Raw genomic sequence first — 17,871 nt, 5'->3', positions numbered from 1 at the left:
CAGTTGCTGGGGGATTTTTTTGTTGTGAAGTAAACACAATTTAGCTGAAATTTATAGTACACTTTGGTGAGACCCAGAGGGTGGTCCTCATTACTTGTCTATGGTGTCTGCTGTTGGGAAACAGCAGGTAGTGAGAGGTGCATGACTTTACTTTTTGCCTTTTTTTTTTTTTTTTTTTTTTTTTTGGGCTAATGCTTGTGTTCCATAGTTTGGTTGCTACAGAAAACTTACAATTTGGATAACTGTGTTTTGTGTGCCAGTTGCTGGAGGCAGATGTTGTTACTTTTTTAGATACACTATTAATATTACTCTAGTTTTGCCCAACTGCTGAAGTTTGGAGAGAGAAGAAAAAGCAATGAGGGAAAGCTTTGTGCATACCACTGATTGCAGAAATTAAAATTGCAGCATAAAGGTGAAAGTTTACAAGCAAATTATGTGTTGCTGGAGCTATTTTTTTCTACCGTGGTGTTGCAAGAGAAGAGACAATATACAGTACAATCTCAACTTTTGCTTTTTGTTCCTTTAAAAACTTAAACATCTTACCTTCCCCCTTTCCCCCAAATCTTTAAAAATGGCCCAACCCAAAACCTGCGGATAAAGATTATTCTGTGTTGATAAAGTCAGGAGCCAGTACTCACAATGAGATCAGGGGTTCTTCTGTGAGCTTGGTGGTCACAAACTGGTGCTTCATGACTTGGCTTTTTGCTCCTTGCTGACAGGGATAAAATCGGTGCTGGTTTCCATGCTCAAATTTTAGATGGTAATTATGTGTCTTTTGCTGTATGAATTAGTCTGAGTTTAACAAAAAGATAGTTGCTTTCAAAAGGCATCCTCATCCCTCTTTTTGTTACTGTTGTCAGGGTTTCATAGGTGTGCAAGTCCAGGGAGGGGCAGTATCTACGATAGATACTCCCGATTGCCTAAAGGCTTAGGCAAAGGGATGTTTCTAACTTAGTTACATTCCTAGTGTCTTAATTGAAACCCACAGGCTAATTCCTTCTTTTATTTCTAAATTCCTTTGCTGAGAACCTAAAGAATGAGGTGGTGAAGGCAAATTTAAGTCTTCAAATGTGAGATGACCCTTGGTAATGTGCGCTGGAGTGGTTGGGCAATTTCTGTACTTTATTTGCCAATCAAGTCTATGCTTCTCCAGGGCATTTTCATTTTCGTGCTGTTCTGCCAGCTGTTTTGGGTGTGATAACTTCTGTCTTTCAAAAGCAAAATAATGCAGTTCTGTCATGCAAGCATGTAATGTGTTTTGGGGAAATAAGAAAGCTCTCTTTCAGCATGAAACAGAGGTTGAGTAGAGGACAAACCGCAATCCAGTGAGGCTTTTGTTTTAACCTCTATTTTTAGATAATTTAGATTCCTTTTTTCTCTCCAACGATATTCACAAGGTGATAGATTGGACTTGAACTGTGTTTTCAAGGTGCCCCATACGAAGTTAAAGGACAGTGTTGTGGGTGGAGGAGGTGTGTAAGGTGACAGAAGTGGCTGCGGGGGGCGACTGAGTGCCAGGACACGGCCTGGGCATCTGATCACAGGAGCCGGTTGTTCCGAGCGCACCCCGGTTGGGTGGACATACATCATCTTGTGTAACAGAAGCAGGCATCCGGGATAGGAAACTCTTCTTCTCTCTTTTGTCATCACAAGAGTTTAATTTCATGTGTGTGTGTGTGCGTGTTTAAGTTTGTTTTTATTTCCTCTTAAAGGAACAAACTGTTCTAACATTGTCCATTACTAGTCCATTAAGTGACTGGAAGGCAGGCAGAGAGAGGAAACAGTCAGTAGGTAATGAAACAGAATTTGGCCCTGAGTCAGTCCTTGGCTTTTATTGTCAGGCTGCAGCAGTGTGAAAGGAAACAAATGTTTTAGCAACTTGGTGAATTTGTTTCTCACTGGGCTGTAACTTGCTGACATTTTTAATGTCTTGTGTGAGAAGTTGACTGGCTGGATTACTGTGTGCTTTGCTGAATGGTGATATTGTTTTTTTACTGAATGTGGCTAATTTGTTATCCGAATAATAATGTCAACCTCCGGGGGTTAGCCTTACAAATTTGTAGGAATCTATAGAAAATTACTTTGAGGGATAAAATAACTTGTCAATGTTGCTATCCAAGCACAAGCATTTCAGGGTTTGTTTTATTTTATTTTTTTTTTTTTCAGGGGTTTATAGGAGAAAGCTTGACAAAACTGTAGCTGTAATAGCCAGTTACAAAAATCCTAGTTTCAGAGGCTTTCATAAAGCAAACATAAGAGTAGAGTCTGACTGGCAAGGGTTGTCTATGGATTTTATAACTGACCAGGATGTTTTAGGAAGATGGGACTTGTGGGGGTTCTTATTCCTTGCTTAAGAAATAGAAAGGATGCACTGCTCCTTAGGGGATAGTAGGGGCTCATACATTCCTGTTCTTTCATTCACCAAATCTTTTATCAAGACTAAGTAGTTTGTTATTATTAAAGATGTGGGTTTTGGTGGATGTTTTTCCTTCCTCTTCCTGGAAAACCCTCTTTTTGAATAGAGAGAAAAGGGGCTGGAGTTTTAGTAAGTGATGTGTGTGCCACTGCAACACACCTAGCAGGAGCACTGCCACAAACTGGACTGTGGTGTTGGGGAGCAGCTGTAGGGGCAAGGCCTGCTGAGGGAATCCTGGCAGGCTGAAGCTGGGAATGCTGAGGAGAGCTGTCACCTCCTGCCATGCGTGTGCTCGGGAAGGGGCTGAGCCCTCCAAGAGTGGGGTGTGCAGGACCCTTGTCATAACTGTTGCTCTCCTTTTTTACACAGTCATACAACTGTTTTTGGCCTCTCTGTTCTTTGCCTTTTTCATGCTAAGGATTAATAATGTTAAAAGAACGTGATACCTCAAACTGTGGTGTTACTCTTCATTCTCACAGATGCTAAAGGAAGGAAAAAGGCAGATGGAGCCTAAGGAAAGCATCATGGTACATAGGGGTGTAGATGGGGGTGTTGGCACAAAAAGGGGCAGACTGGTTAATGATTGATGTTTAAATCTCACTATGTTCAATACAAATAGTATTTGCAGTTAAAGCCAATGGAAAACATTGCTCCAACAGTGCCAGTTGGACCAATCTGGTCCATTCCTGTGTCTTAAAAGGAAAAAAAAAATAGACTTGTAGGGGGAAAATAGATTAAATATATTTTTTAAAAAATTGTTTTGAGTTTATGTTGTGTGCCAGGCTCCTGTGAGATGGATACTTAGGATCTACCAGGAAGTTACTTAGTTCTATCTGTCTTTGATAGTAAGGAACTGTAGGCCACTGAGGGTAAAAGACAGGGTTAACAAGGTGTCTTAGGTAATTATACTCTGAAACAACATCTTGAGTTCCAGCATTCTGAGTATGGCATACTGTGCAAATGCTATAGCTATCTTGAAGCTTGCTCAGAAAAATCTTTTCAGTCATTGGGCTGTCGTTGATGTCTGGTTGGGCTTGAGGTGTGACTCAAGAATGGGTCTGTTGGATCAGCTTTAGCTGCCAAAGAGGAGTGGTATGGAAGGGTGAAACTATGGCTCCTGGCTGACGTGCACCTTTGTGTCTTAAGCAGATTTTTCAGCTGTAGCCTAAAAGAAGTCCAGAACTAAGGTTTTAATTTAAATGAACAATTTCATACATTTTAAGTTTTTCAACTATCATGACACTTTATTTCTTACCAATGTGACTTCTTGTATCTGGACTGAGCTGTAGCCACTATACTTTGCTGTTAGGTAAGACATACGTGGTTGTTGGTTTCTGTGTGTAACAGTTTTTTTGGCTAGATATATTAGATGTAAATACATGGATAGTGTAATCTTCTGTGTTTGGCCAGAAATGAGAAATGTTGAGGTTGTCTATATAAGAAATCTTCTGGTTGTATTCTGTGGTTTTTAAGTTAATTAATATCTGGATTTTATAGATGAAACTTTATTGTACAACAGTCTCAATTGCTGCTGAGGTATATGAGCTTGTAAGTGGTGCTTTTTAATCGTAATCTGATATTGCTTCAGAATGCATAAAATTTTCGTGATTGCATGAAGTAGAAAGTTTGAGTTGCAATCAGGCTTTTTCTGTGGCTTCATTCCAAGTGCAGGGACAGTTAGTCTGAAAACCATCGTGGTTTGCTGCTTTGTGGAATGGATTCTGGAAAAATTGATGCCAGCTGCCACCAAGAGGTTCTGCAAGAAAGCGTTCCAGACAGCAGTGTGTTGTGGTCGCCTGAAGGGCATCTCAAGATTGGTCTGCCAAGAAGCTGGTGGTGTCTCGAAGAGCTCTTGGAGTCTCCTGATCTGGGCTGCAGCTGTCCAGCAGTTTGCCTGGTATAAGGCACTGGCTGCCCTTGCTGTGATTTGGAGGTTGAAGCCTTTGTTGAAGCCTTTAACAGGCTGCATGTATGTGTTTTCTTGTCTGCAGCAAGCATACCTGGAAATCTGTTCTGGGTCAACCTCCCTTGCCTAGTCTGGTTGTCAGCAGTTATTTCACTGTCATTTAAGTACAGGTGGTGAAACACAGGTTCACCTTTAGCAGTGCTCAGTGCAATTTACCCAAGATGGGTCCTGTGATAGAGGCAGGAGTGTCTGTCCTGTGCTGGAGGTGACTCACCCTGGTTTGGTGGGACAGGCTCTGTAAAATTGCAGGTGACTCCTAAATGGCTTCCTTAGGCATCCTGGGAAACTGCCTGCCCTTTGCCCAGCTGGAGCCACTGCTCCTCCCTCTGCTCTGACCTACAGGCTCTTCCCTGCCCTTCTTCCTGTCCTGCTGTGTCCTTCTGACTGTCTCGCATACCCTAGGTGGTGGCACTTCGGTGTCACACCAGCAGGATATCTGAAGGGAAAGGATGCTGAGCCCTTCCCACACCCTAGCTGAACTTGTCTGTGACTGATCACTAACACGCCTCTGAACCCAGCTGCAAAAGCAGGCTGAGGGTGGGTAAGGCTGCCAGTGCTTCAAGGGTTGCCCCAGTAGCTTTGCTGCCTCAGAGGCTATTATCTGCATCAGAAGCTTGAGTAAGGGCCTCAGCACCTTTTGGAGTAATGCATTCAGGCAAAAAGGTGTTGACAAAGTCTGTTAATTAAAAGCCCATGGTTTCGTAGGTTGTTTTTCACCAGATGGGAAGCATGTGAATTTTATGCATCAGAAACCCGCTTGGGAGGTGCTGTGAGGCTGATTCTAATGCAAAGGAGCTGCTGTGGTTACCAGCAAAGGCAGAACATTTGTGTGCCTCTGCAAGTACTAAAGTGTTGTGGATGGTTGTACAGCTTTATTGACAAATAAGGCAAAAAGTTCTCCCACTTCTCAGGACAGTATTTAATGTGACTTCTACTGAACAATCCAGGATTAAGAAGAATGCAATTTCACTCATTGTTTTCTTATTCTCTCTCTTCAGATGAACATAATGACGTACAGAAAAAAACCTTTACGAAATGGATAAATGCTCGGTTTTCCAAGGTAATGTTGGTTTGGATGTACTACTTTATTTTCTTTTGGTTCACTGTTTAGAATAATTTTGATTAAATATATTTTGCTCTTACTCTTGTTGAAGACTCCTAGGAAAATGTCAGTGTGTAGTGAAAACAGATAAAATAGTGTAGTGTTCCCTCAATTTCCTTGTGCACATAAACATTTGATACTATATTTTAAGAAAAAATGAAAGAGTCTATTTGTTGATATATCAGAATAGTTCTTTGCATGAACATGTCTGTTTGGTTTTGTTTAGTTTTGGTTTAGTTTATTTCTATGTGCAGTTTTCAGAGTGCATTGCAGCAGATTTTAAACCTTCATCACTGTGTTTCCTCCATTGCTGAGTCAGCTTTACTCACTCTGCAAACCTCTAGTTGAAGCCACCTGGTGTTGCTACTCGAGTCTTGACTGAAATTTTACATAATTACTTGCTCATTTTGAATTTTCCTCGGCTCTCATGCTGTACAGTTCTCATTTTAATTCTCTTTACTGGCTTGAAACTTATTGAGGATCTTTCATGGTTTGGAATGATAAAGGAAGTGACGTTTGCTTTGGAATGCTATTTAAAGCCTGCTTTTTACACTGTTCTGCTGATAGGGAAAAATGACACTTTGCCCAGGAACATAAGCGTCTGTGGAAAGTTTTCCTGCTTCAGAGTTTGAATGTGTGAAAGAACTTGGAATATTACCAGGGTAAACTCATGTTTTTTTTCTGCCTAGTGTGGTGCTGCAAATGGGGTAACTACTCTTTTGCATGCTCTTATTGAAAAGTGGCAAGTGTGTGAAATCCTGAAAGCAGATATAAATATAAAGGAAGGGGGATTGTGTGTTTTGGTGGAGTTGTTTTTTTTTTTTTTTTAAAATAAAGCTGCAGCAGTGCTTTAGCAATGAGTGGCTGCTTCTGGAGCGCTGCCCTTCTGAAGTTCTTGATCAGCACTGTAAGGAATTTTTACCTTCCTTTCTTTCCTGTGCAACAGGACACTGGGCAATGCAAGGCTTGTGGCCTTGGTTGAATCATTTTGGCTTGGGTTTGTTTTGGTTGAAAGCTGATATCCTGCACTCTCCATCCAATGCATTCTTGGCTAGTTTACTCTTTAGAGGAGTGTGTGTGGGTAACTGGTTGCTCTATGCTCAGCTTTTGACTGCTGCTCAGAGGAGTGATGGGTTCTGCAGGAGGAGCATTGGGCAGGGCAGGGTCATGTAAGGAAAGAAAACGTGGTGAGAAAAAAAGGACTCACTGTAGTCATGTAGCTGGCACAGAGATGGCATAAACATGAAAATGACAGTGATATTGAGAATGAATGACAGTCATACTGAGACTGTGCCAGGTGACTCACCTGTGAGTGCTGTAGGCATTGTATTGAAGAAGGTAGAGTTGTTTTCATTCTGCTTGTAGTCACATGGATATATCTTATACAGTGTCTTTCATTCTATACTGCATAATCAGACAGATCCTGCTAAGCTCCTGGATTTCCCAGGCACAGGGTATGGTCAGATACTCACAGGATTTGAAGTAACTGTAGCTTTGTAACTCTGTAACTTCATGGCCCATTAAACACCTTAAGCCATGAAAGCCTTGCTAATGATTAAAGAGACTCCTATAAAAGGACATACTCCGAACTGCTGCATGCCCAATTCAAACTTGAGCGTGGCTCTTTTGGCATGACAAGACACAGATTTATTAAGACTGACATGTTCAAATTACAGGGAAAATGATGGTGTTAAGTAGAAATCGCCTCATGTAAGAAAGTCTAGTTTCAACTGTACCTTAAAAATAGAAAGGGACTGATTTCAGTCCTGTTGTGTCAAAGTTTTTTTATGTACCAAATCATTTGGATTGTTTAAAATTCCTTTCCTGTCAACTAGATTGATTTAGCTGCTTAGTAGGGTAGAGAGATTTTAGAGGTCAGTTAAATGTAATCTGATTTACATTGCTGAAAACAAAATGGTAACTTAGGTATTTTGTGTGGAATTGCAAATTTCATTCAAAAAATTTGACTTGTCCTCCCATGTTAATATATTGTATTTGCCCTTCATTTAAGAAAATAAGAAGTAATCTGAGCCTTTATAAACTAGCTTAGCATACAAAAATTGTAAAATTGCATAATGCTGAGTTTGATTTAAGTCAATTCAATAGGGTTTTACAAAGGATCTAGAGAGAGAGCAGTCTTTCCCTTCTCTCGTCAAAGAATAGGTAAGTGAGTAAAACACTTCAGGTATCTCAAGTGTTCTGTGAGGTGCCTGCTTCAGTACCCTGATGGGTGAGATAAGAGTTCCTGGTAGTTCTCAGTACAGTGCCTTGGTTTTTCGCTCTTGGTTTAAACTCTGCTAGAATGATGCTTTTTATTTGTGTTGTTTGAAATCAAGGCACAAACATTTAAAGTGGATCGTTGTAAGGTCAATAAATGTACTCAGCCAAGACTCAGTGCTCTCTTAGACATACTTTGGGAGAGCTGTGCATACTACAGCTCACAAGCCTATGATGGCTGTGTAGTAAGGATATTTTGTTAAAATTAAACAGAATAAAAATTGTTAGAGAAATAGTCTGTTACCCAGCTTTAAACAATAGGGTAGTTTATGATCAAATAAATACTGAGGCAGAGCATTTCAGCAAATGTTTATAAAGCCATGTGATGTTTTTACTTGCTGTATTTTTTCCATTGTTTGTCCAGTCTAATTTTGAGAGTCTGATTTAGCCGTTTTCCTGTGGTATAGCCTTACCAATTAAAGCATCTAGTTGTATGGATAGCTGATACATGTTCTTTACACAATGTAGGATTGTTTTCTATCCTTTTATCCCTTTCTATATTAATCTTCATTAATACTTACCAGTATGTTATTTCCAGAACACCTTTCTGCAATGCAGAAGTGCTATCTTGTCACAGTGGTTTTTAGCCACTGCAAATAAAGGTAAACATTAGAACTGGCTACTAATTTTCAGTGCCCAGTCTGAGACTTTAGCTAAATTGTTTAACATTTCTTTGGCATTTCTTGATATAAAACAGAGCTCTTGGTCCTTATGACAGAATTCAGAGAGTTCATCTCTTCTGCAAACTCAATCAAACCATTCAAATTATCTAGTTGGTTTTCAGATGGAGCTTGATCAGCGTAGAAAAGGGACTAGAAGATGATTATGCTTGTGTTGGCAAGGACTGGCTTTAGTGATCTAAGGAAGTCTCTTAATATGGCACACAGTTAGTAATTGCATGTAAAATTGTGTTTTAAATGATTCTGATAAGTTACAGGGGAACTTCTGGCTAACAGTGGAGCTTGAATTCAAGTCTGGAGGATAATGTAGTGCTCCAATACCCCAATATTATTTGTTTCACACGGGTAAAGAGAAAGTGAACAAAGGTTTTGTAATCAACTTTAGTTTGTCCAAATATCTGAATAGCTTCAGTCTTTATCTACTTAGATGTTTTATCAGCAGACCTGAGAGTTTTAACTGCATCTTGCAGATCTTTGATGCTTCAGCTTATAATTACAGAGCAAAGCAGTTGGATACTCACACATGCAACTCCAGAAGGTTTGTAGAAACTTGATAGGCATGTTAAGGAATTCAGGAGTCTTGTGTCCCACTTTAGAACCATGCAAGTACAATTCTTTCTGCCCTATTTTCTTTCTTTACTCCTACTCTCTGACCCTATTTTTGGTTGGAATGTTTGTTTGTATTTTTCCCCTCGCTTACTATTACACCCTCTCATGTCAGGAGCCTTGCCTGCCTGGCAAATCCTCGCAAATCGGGAGTTTGGCTGCCCTGCCTATTTCATACCCACTTTTGCCTTTGTCACTGTACTTTTTTTCCCATCAAGACCCAGTTTTTCTTTTTAAACTCCAGATCTGCTCCATCTGCCCTTCATTTCCCCTCTCCTGCCTTTGCAGGATTTGATGCTTGGCGGTCAGTCCTATTTTTGCATCTCCCTTTGTCTCAGTGGTACTAACCTTGGCCTCCCTTCACCTTCTTGCAGGATTCAGTCTTTGCTGGCTTTAGTTTTCTCATTTTCCAAGGTGGTACTTTTCCAAGTTTGCTTTCAGATTGGTTCCTCTCCTCCTCTGCTCTTCCTGAGCTTGGCAGGTGGAATACAGAGTCAGCAGAAGAAACATGATTCCCTAGCTTAATTTAGACCCATGGAGTCAGGTCTGTCACAGCCTGGCAGAACTTAGTGCTGTCACTCACTAGAGGAAGCTTACAGATCCAGCATTGGCAAACTGAAGCAGTGTCTTTTTACCAAAAACTTGTTTCTTCAATGAGTTTGGGAAATTTTCCCACAGGGATGGCAAAAAAAGCTTTCTTGCTAGGAAGGGTGTGCTCTGCAAAAAGAGCAGAAAAGCCCAGAGATTTGTGGTATTCAGTGAAAATGACACTAGATTTCCCTGCCCGTGAGTTATAAGTCTTGGGTATGGGAGGCTGTTGAATGGAGTCAGCTGGGGCATTGTTCCAAGGTGTCAGGACCTGCATTCAAAGCCTTTGCATGCCTGAGCGCTGGGCCTCCCTTTCCTTTCCATCATGTTTTCCCATCGCTTTCCAATACAAGCTCAATTTATTTTTTTTTTTTTTAATGTACAGAAGCCTTATACAGTCTTACTCATGCATTTGCAGTGTTCCTGCTGCATGTATTTGTGATTCTGCACCTCCAGGTCTTGTGCTAGTGCCCTGACATCTGCACTGGCCAGCATTGACAGGGCTTGGAGCCAGGCCAGGATCTTCCAGTGTGAATAAAACTAGACATCCCACACTTTTACAGCATCTGAAGCTCTTTTTCCTACTCTGTGGTCTTCCAAAAATAAGTTTGACTTTAGGGTTAGAGTAAAGAAGAGGAGGAGGTGCAGCTTGAGAGCAGAACGCATCTTTCAGGGCTGAGCTCCAAGTTAGCCTTTGAGAAGGCAAATACTCAGTGTGGGGCTCCTGGGCTCTTATGTGTCCCCTCCCCTGGAAGGATAGCAAGGAAAGATGAGAGTAAACAGGCCAGTAGGAGAACTGATGAGTTGTTCTTGGAGTGCTTTGGAGAGATGTGACTTCATATGCATCTTAAAATTGAAACAGTTAATTCCTCATTATACCAGGTGCTAATGCATTTGCTAACTGCAAAGTCTTCTTTTAGCTGTTTGTGTGGTGTGCTGAATAGATGTTTTCCTCCATTTCTGCTCCTTAATTTTCTTTCCTTTAAGTGTTGTGTTGTCATAGTGGTAAATGTCAGGTCCTGTACTTCGGAAGACATTTTGCAGCTCCATTGCTGACCCTTAGCAACTGTGATAAATCTTTTTAAAGGCAAAATTATAGCTATTCATGATAATTAATTTCACGACCCAAGATACCTGAGGTCAAAGACATTTCAGAAGTGTTTTTTTGGGGGGGAAGGAGAATTATGGAGTTCAGTGTATTAGTCATGCAAGAAAAGAGATCAAAAAGATTGATTAGGCAATTTTGTCTGTCCAAGGTGACATCACCTAAGATGGTGTCTAGTCCTTTTTGAAGTGCAGTTTTTGTGGTGCAAGCAAGGAAATACTTGATGACTGGTGAAATAAACTACAGTCTAATTGCTTCTGATATTTTTCAATGCTGAATTGAACTGTAAAATGTAACTTGACTCAAAGGCAGCCAAAGCTTAAAAAGCAACAGCCTTGTTGAAAAGAGGAATAATCTGTGTGGAAAAGAATTAGAGTTTGCATGAGCTGGCCTTAAAAAGGTCAATTTTTAGTCTACTTTTTTCTTAGTCTCTTTTTAGGAGAGGACCAAACAAGCCTTTCTAGGCCTAGCATGTGTATTAGCCAAGAAGCATGAAAGTAAATTTTTCTTCTCTAATAGGTTGTGAGTTATGGTAAGGATGATTACTTTCTTGCATAAAAGCAATAATATGTAGCAGTTCGTGATCTCTCCCGGATATAGCCACAGCAAAAAATGGTCAGTATTCTGCCTTCCGTTCAATTTCTGCTGCTTTCTGCTCCAAGAACAAGGGCGGGCAGCATCTGCCTTGCTGGACTTGAAAGCTTGGTATAGTAATATGGGCTGTAAGTATTGCTGACTTGGTTAATGCTCCGGCTTTGGGTCTGATTCTTGGGCTTGGTTGTCATCCCAGTTGTTGGAGGGTTTGTAGAGCTGAATCTGGTAGTCACCAAAGCAAATCTGTTCCTTTACCTATTAGCTGCTGATTAAAATAAAACCTGGTTATCAGGAATTTGTAAATTATTTTAAGGGTGCGATTGAAGTTACGTGGCTTGGAAAACTATAAATAAAAGGATTACCTTTCTGTCTTACAAGAGAAATAACTGGCAGTGGTAAGCAGAGTCCCAACTGCTCCTACTGGCACTGTTATGTAATGAGGCTTAATTGCAAGCTGAGGTTAGTACTGTTACATTAAACATGTTAGTGTAACATAGGCTTATGTAAATGCATTAATAAATACACTGGAGAGAGAAAGGCCTGTAGAGTTACTGATGCCTTGCTGTGCTATTTGCACTGATAGATCTTTCCTCCTTCGGTCATGTTGTCAGTCAAGTATTTTAGGTATTGGGTGAATTGAACTGTCTTTAGCTTTTCAGCTTTGCTGCTTCTTAAACTCATGTCTGTCATCTAGTAGAATCAAAATTTCCAGCATATCTCAGTGATGAGTATTACTTCCCCCTGCCACCTCCTCTTAGTCTGGGGTTTTAAATAGCTATTTAGTTGCTTGTAACTATTTTATTTTTGAGCACCAGTAGTTAAAAATAATTTGGTCTATAAGCTGTCTTCCTCTTATGATTATAACTTTTTATTTATTTGCTTTACTTGGTATTTGAAATTATAGTTTTGGTACTAGTGTCATGTTGAGATGCCACAACTCTTTGGAAATATTCAGCATGGAGTAGAGTATACTCAGTGAAAATATATCTGTCACAGTATAGCTAGTATTTGTGTATGATGTCCTGTAACTCCTGCATGTTACTGGAAGGAGAATGGAAAAAAGTACCACATTTTAATAAAAATACTTCTGTAAACATCGTCTATGGTCTTGAATTAGAATCTGGCAAGATTATTTGTTGACATGGTTGTTTACTTTATGCAATGACCTTTTTGCTTTCTGATTAGTTTCCCACATTGAGTTCCCATGTGCTGGCCTTATGATGTAGCAGCACTTGACATGTTTTTTACTTGGTCTTGGTCATGATAAAGTGTAGTTCTTGCTCCTGTGTTGTTTGAGTTTAAACTGATTACCATGAGTTCCCTGGGAATGTACTTGAACATTATGAATGGTTCATGCTGTCATTTAAGAGCTCAAACTCTCCAATACTTGCCCCTTCTCAAAGGAAATGGGTCTTTACTGTTCTACTACTACTTTGACCTATGTATTGAGCATCTTATTAGATGTTAAAAATTGTCATATATTGGTTAAAAAGAATTAATTAAAATGACTCTTCATAAAAGTAACATTTGAGGATAGAAGAATCTGATGGAAAATCAGTATGTATTGCTTTCTATATCTTTTCAGGTTGTTTTTGTGTTCCTGAAGTGGCAGATAATATAAATGACAACCAGGGCTTTTTCCAGCCCTGCTCTGAGCAGCTAAAACTTGTCTGCTGCATTCCCTTAGTGATGAAGGTCATTTGTATGGTTTTATGAAATGTGTTATTTTCCTGGTGACAGCCAGTGTGCATTAACTAAAACTGAGAGGACCTTTCATCCTAGTTTTAATGTTGTGACTACAAGGTCTGAATCAATATCACTGAGGAGGATGTGAAATAGAGGTGGCTTATCTCTTATTCTCCAATCTCTTTGGCGTTCGTTAATTGAAAAAGTTAGGCTTAATAATGTAGCTTCAATAATTATTGATTTAAAGCACAAGTAAATTGTCTGCTACAGATAAATATGAGAAAATTTCGTGTTTCTAGTTAAACAACTAGGTAAACATTTAAACTTCTTTAATGATTGCCTTTGCGTATAATTTCATGTTCAAAAATAAAGAACTTAAGTAGTCATAGTAAAATTATTAATAGCTGGTGTTTGGAAAAAAAGAGGTTTTATCCTACTGAGAATTTGTGAGTCCCTTTTTTTCTCTAACTGGGTTCAGTTTGATACAGCTCCCCACTGGTAATAAAGGGACAATTAAGAATTTTCTACTGTAAAGCACACTCAAGAATGAGCACTGCCTTGTAGCTGTGGTGGCTTTAGTAGAACAAACTGTAAGTGTTGATGGCTGGGCTTTTGACTGTCAGCAGCATTGGATGACTGAAAACTCTGATCTGGATTTTGTTTATATCTTCATCCACTTCCTGGGAATGCTTTCTGGCAAAGAGAAGGAATGATTTCTGCACAGTCATGTTGGCTGGCCTGGATGACCCGTTGTCGTGAGTAATTCTAGATGTACACAAGGAAGTGTGAGTCACCCTCTTAAACCTGATCTAGGTAGAGGGACTTGAAAGATGGCCAAAGGGGCATAACAGGGCAGCTGGTGTGAGGAGAACACTGCCTGTGGTATCTCCTTCCCAAATAGTGCTGGTGTCTTGCTGGAAAGTGTAAAACTGATGCCTGAGATGCCTGGTCTTGTGTATGTATGGTAGCATCTGGTCTCCACCTCGGAGATCATTAATAAATTGCTGCTTCCTCATGAGGTAAATCAACAGACAAATGGTTTCTGCTGTGGATAACTAGCAAAAGTTTTGTGTCTTCCCTCTCTTACTTGTATTCACACAAAGGCTGCCACCAAAATGTTTGCTGGAATAAATGTAATGTGATGGATTGGATATGGTTCTGATCCTTGTGTATGTGCCTAGTGGTGCATAACAAATGTCACCATGCAAACTTCATGAGAACACAAGCAAGCCTAGCCCACAGCTTGTGTACAGTCTCTAGCTTTTATTTTCCTTTCTCTGCCTCTCTTTCACTTTCCTTTTCCCTCTTCCTCTTTCCCTTACACCAGCCCTGTTAAGTGAATCAACTCCTTTCCTGCTATCGTTGCTAATTTAAAGCATTGAGGAACCAACACTGCCTCTGTCTAAGTCTGTTAATTATGTTCTTTTGTCTGTTTTATCAAGCCCTTGTGTCTGTTACAGTAACTGTGTGTACAGCTCTGCTAGCAAAGCCTTCTTGAACAGGCTGAGGGAAAGAGATTTCTGCCAGGTTTTTTTGGTTTGTTTTTTTCTGCTCTTGCGGCAAACATAAGCAAAGCTGAGAAAAACTACCTTCTGTTAGCTGGTAAAAGTGTTCAGTGAGTGGGATGTGAATGCTTTACGCCCTGAACCGGCACAGATCTTCTGGTACAAGTGTGTCCCAGCCTGTCCTTTATGCTGTCATTGTAGTGTAAACTGGACTCTATTTTGTCTTTGAGAAAGGACCCATTAGCTGCCTCGTATTTGTACAGTGCTTGGCACAATGTAAGCTGCTCTTTAAGTACTTACCAACACAACCGTGACTAGCCATTTGCCCTTGGGAAGGGCTCGGTATGGTTTGTCACTGTCACTCTTTCTTATAAGACAAATACTTAAATTTCTTGATCCATTATGCTCAGTGATGGACTGCTTCTCCTTACAGGATGTTGGCAGGGGCTGAACTACTTTGTACTTGTGTAGTCTTTAAGTATTTAGAAAGTGAGTAAAATTTTAGTTCTGAAAAAGAGAAATTTAGATTGCCTTAGCATACTGTATGCCAGACAAGACTCTACAGAGAGAGAAATGCATGTGCTTTTTTGCATACTGCAGATTGTGTATTTATTTGTGTGTGTATCTGTGGCTACAGACTTAATTTTTCAGAAGGTCAGATTATTTTCTGGGTGTTAGGAGGGAGCAGTATGGATGTGGGTAGGGATGGTGAAGGAAGCAAGCTGCAGAGCCCCATGCCTTACCTTCTGTCCTCCTCCAGAGCCCAGGCTCTTGTAGCAACACACCAGCCTGCCCAGCTGGTCTCAGGGCTGCCTGCTTTTCACCCCAGAGCAGTCTGCATGGACCAGGGGCCCTGATGGTAGCCAGACTGCTGGGTCAGAGCCAGGGCTCAAGTGTGCTCATGGCCCCTGGACTAGAAGTACAGGCCCAGCCTTAGAGGCCATGTAGTGCAGCTCTCAGACTGCCCTTGCACTGCCACAGCAGCCTGCCCCAGTAGGCTCAGAGGTGGGCACTGCTTGTGAGGTGATGGGGCTCTGCATGGGTTTTATCACAAAGAGAGGGTGTTGGCAGCAGCCTGTCCTTGCTCAGGGCTGGCTCGTACCTGGCACAAGAGGGCATGCATAGCTGCTTTGTCAGCTTTGCCCCAGAGCTTTCCATGTCACCTCTTGGGAGATAAAGGTATGGGACTATCACTTGGGGCTGCCATTTAAAGAAATTATTTTCCTGCACTCTTCTATGTTTAATAAACTTCATGAGTCATGTGGCTGTCAGAAGCTGGGATCTGTAGCTGTTCTGTTTGCATAAAGAAAGTAGAAGACTTCCTGAAGCACAGTGGGTTGCTGTTGAACTGCATCCCAAGAAAGTAGTCCAGTATCCAGCTGCACTGGAGGACAGAGCACTGATGTTTCTGACTGCAGACTCTATGGTTCACACAGCAGATCCTGCATGGAAATGTGCATTCAGGTCTGAGGAAAATGCATGAGTGGGAGGAGGCAGTGTGAGCAGAGCAGGATGCAGTGCCTGTGCAGTCTCTGCTCCATTGGGACATCAGTTGACTTTTAGGGCTGGCTTTGTGCCCTGATGGGACAGCTGAGGCTGCCTGGGTGGCAGCTGCCACCAGGTGTGTGTGTGGGATTCAGGTAGGTGTGGGAAACTGAAGAAGCAGGTTTCCAGCTTTCCGGGTGGTGTGCTTCTGTGGAGGTGCTGATAGGCTTGGTGGGGTGGGTGTTGCAACCCTTTCTTAGCAAACTTGAGTCACCTTGCACGTGGGAAAGTATATCCTGTGAGCTGACTTCTTTCCCTCAGAGAACATTTGCTAGGCTTCACTAAATACAGAGGCTTTGTGTATTGCGTTGTCTGATTTGAGTATGGTGGGTACTTGAACAAACCAGGAATGAGTAGCTTAGTGTGCAGAAATAATTTAATACTCTTCTATTGACTCTTTCAACTGACAGCAAAACACGGTTCTCTGATGGCCATCAAAATGCAAAAGTCATTCTCCTGAGAAGGCAGATCTAAATAATTTCCACTATCACAGCAGGGTGCATTGCATAGGGCTGGAGCATACCATGACGTGTTGAATGACTGAAAGCAGGAAGTCATTCAGCTTATTTTCATGCATGTGAAGTGAGGGAATAGAAGCAAAGAAAGAGCACTGTATCCTCTCAATGCTCTTGTTGCGTTGGATTAGATGAGGTATCTTTCTGCTTTTTCAGTAGCTCCAAATCCTTTTTAACTTCTGGACCTAAGGCAACAAATTAATTGAGGATGTATGGCTATAACATTCTCAGTTTTTGTATTATATATGTGTGTGCTGTTCTAATTATATATAGTTATAATTATTTGTATAATTATAAAGGCTTTCCTTCAGTAGGGCCTTTGATGATGTCTCCCACAACATCATTTGTCACTAAATTGGAGAGATGAGGGTTTGATGAATGGACTGTTAAATAAATGAGGAGTTGCCTAGGCAGCTGCATCCAAAGATTTGCAGTCAACTGCTCAATGTCCAAATCAGGAATAAGTGCTATCCCTCAGGGGTCCATAATGTAATCTGAAGGGTTTAATATCACTAATGATGTGCAGTGGGTTTGAATATGCCCTCAGGAAGTTTGCAGATGGCACCACACCAAGCAAGTGCAGTTGATTTGCAAGTGGGAATGGCGGTCACCCAGAAAGACTTCAGCCTAGAGAAGTAGGCCCATGTGAATCTTGTGAAGTTTGGCAAGGCCAGGTATGTGGTCCTGGCCTGCACCTGCATCATGGCCCTCCCTAGTATCTGTACAGACTGGGAGATTAATAGATTAGGAGCAGCCCTGTGGAGAAGGACTTGGGGGTACTGGTGGACGAAAAACTGGACATGAGACAGCAATGTATGCTTCAGGTTAGAAAGCCAACCATACTCTGGGCTTTATAAAAAGAAGTGTGGCCAGCAGGTCAGTGGAAGTGATTCTTCCCCTCTGCTCTGCTCTGGAGAGGCCAACACTTCAAAGACTAAGAAGTTTGGGTGTGGTTTTTTTTTGTTTGTTTGTTTGTTTTCACAGTGAGTGTTTGACTATTGCTGCATGCAGAGACCTCTGTTAGCTCCTAGTACTTGCTTTTCTGGTCAGATGAGCAATTTCCTTGTGCCCTTGGCAACGTGTTTTTACTGTCTTCAGTGTGGTGATGCAAACCAAATGTAAACTAAATTTTACTGGCATCTGGGTTGATTGCTCTGTGGCTGATCTCCTGTATTACACCATAAACTGTAGAAGAGGCTCCCCCTGCATCTCCATTTGTTATCCTGTTGTCTGGCTCATAAAATCACAGAATGGTTAAGGGTGGAAGGGACCACTAGAGATTGTCT

At 41.1% G+C, this 17,871-nt stretch overlaps 1 protein-coding gene across 1 annotated transcript in view; it reads left to right on the top strand.

Moving 5' to 3' along the window:
* Positions 1-17,871, top strand: part of UTRN (utrophin) — a 303,831-nt gene that overhangs the window by 19,698 nt on the left and 266,262 nt on the right. Inside the window, exon 2 of the mRNA XM_039706856.1 lies at positions 5,381-5,442. Coding sequence (XP_039562790.1) covers positions 5,381-5,442 — 62 coding nt within the window. The remainder of the gene's footprint in view (positions 1-5,380; positions 5,443-17,871) is intronic.

The sequence above is a fragment of the Passer montanus genome, unplaced genomic scaffold (assembly GCF_014805655.1).
Source record: "Passer montanus isolate IOZ18808 unplaced genomic scaffold, ASM1480565v1 scaffold2, whole genome shotgun sequence".
NCBI classification, from domain to species: Eukaryota; Metazoa; Chordata; class Aves; order Passeriformes; family Passeridae; genus Passer; species Passer montanus.
The sequence above is the reverse complement of the archived record's forward strand: the minus strand, read 5'-3'. Positions and strand labels throughout refer to the sequence as shown.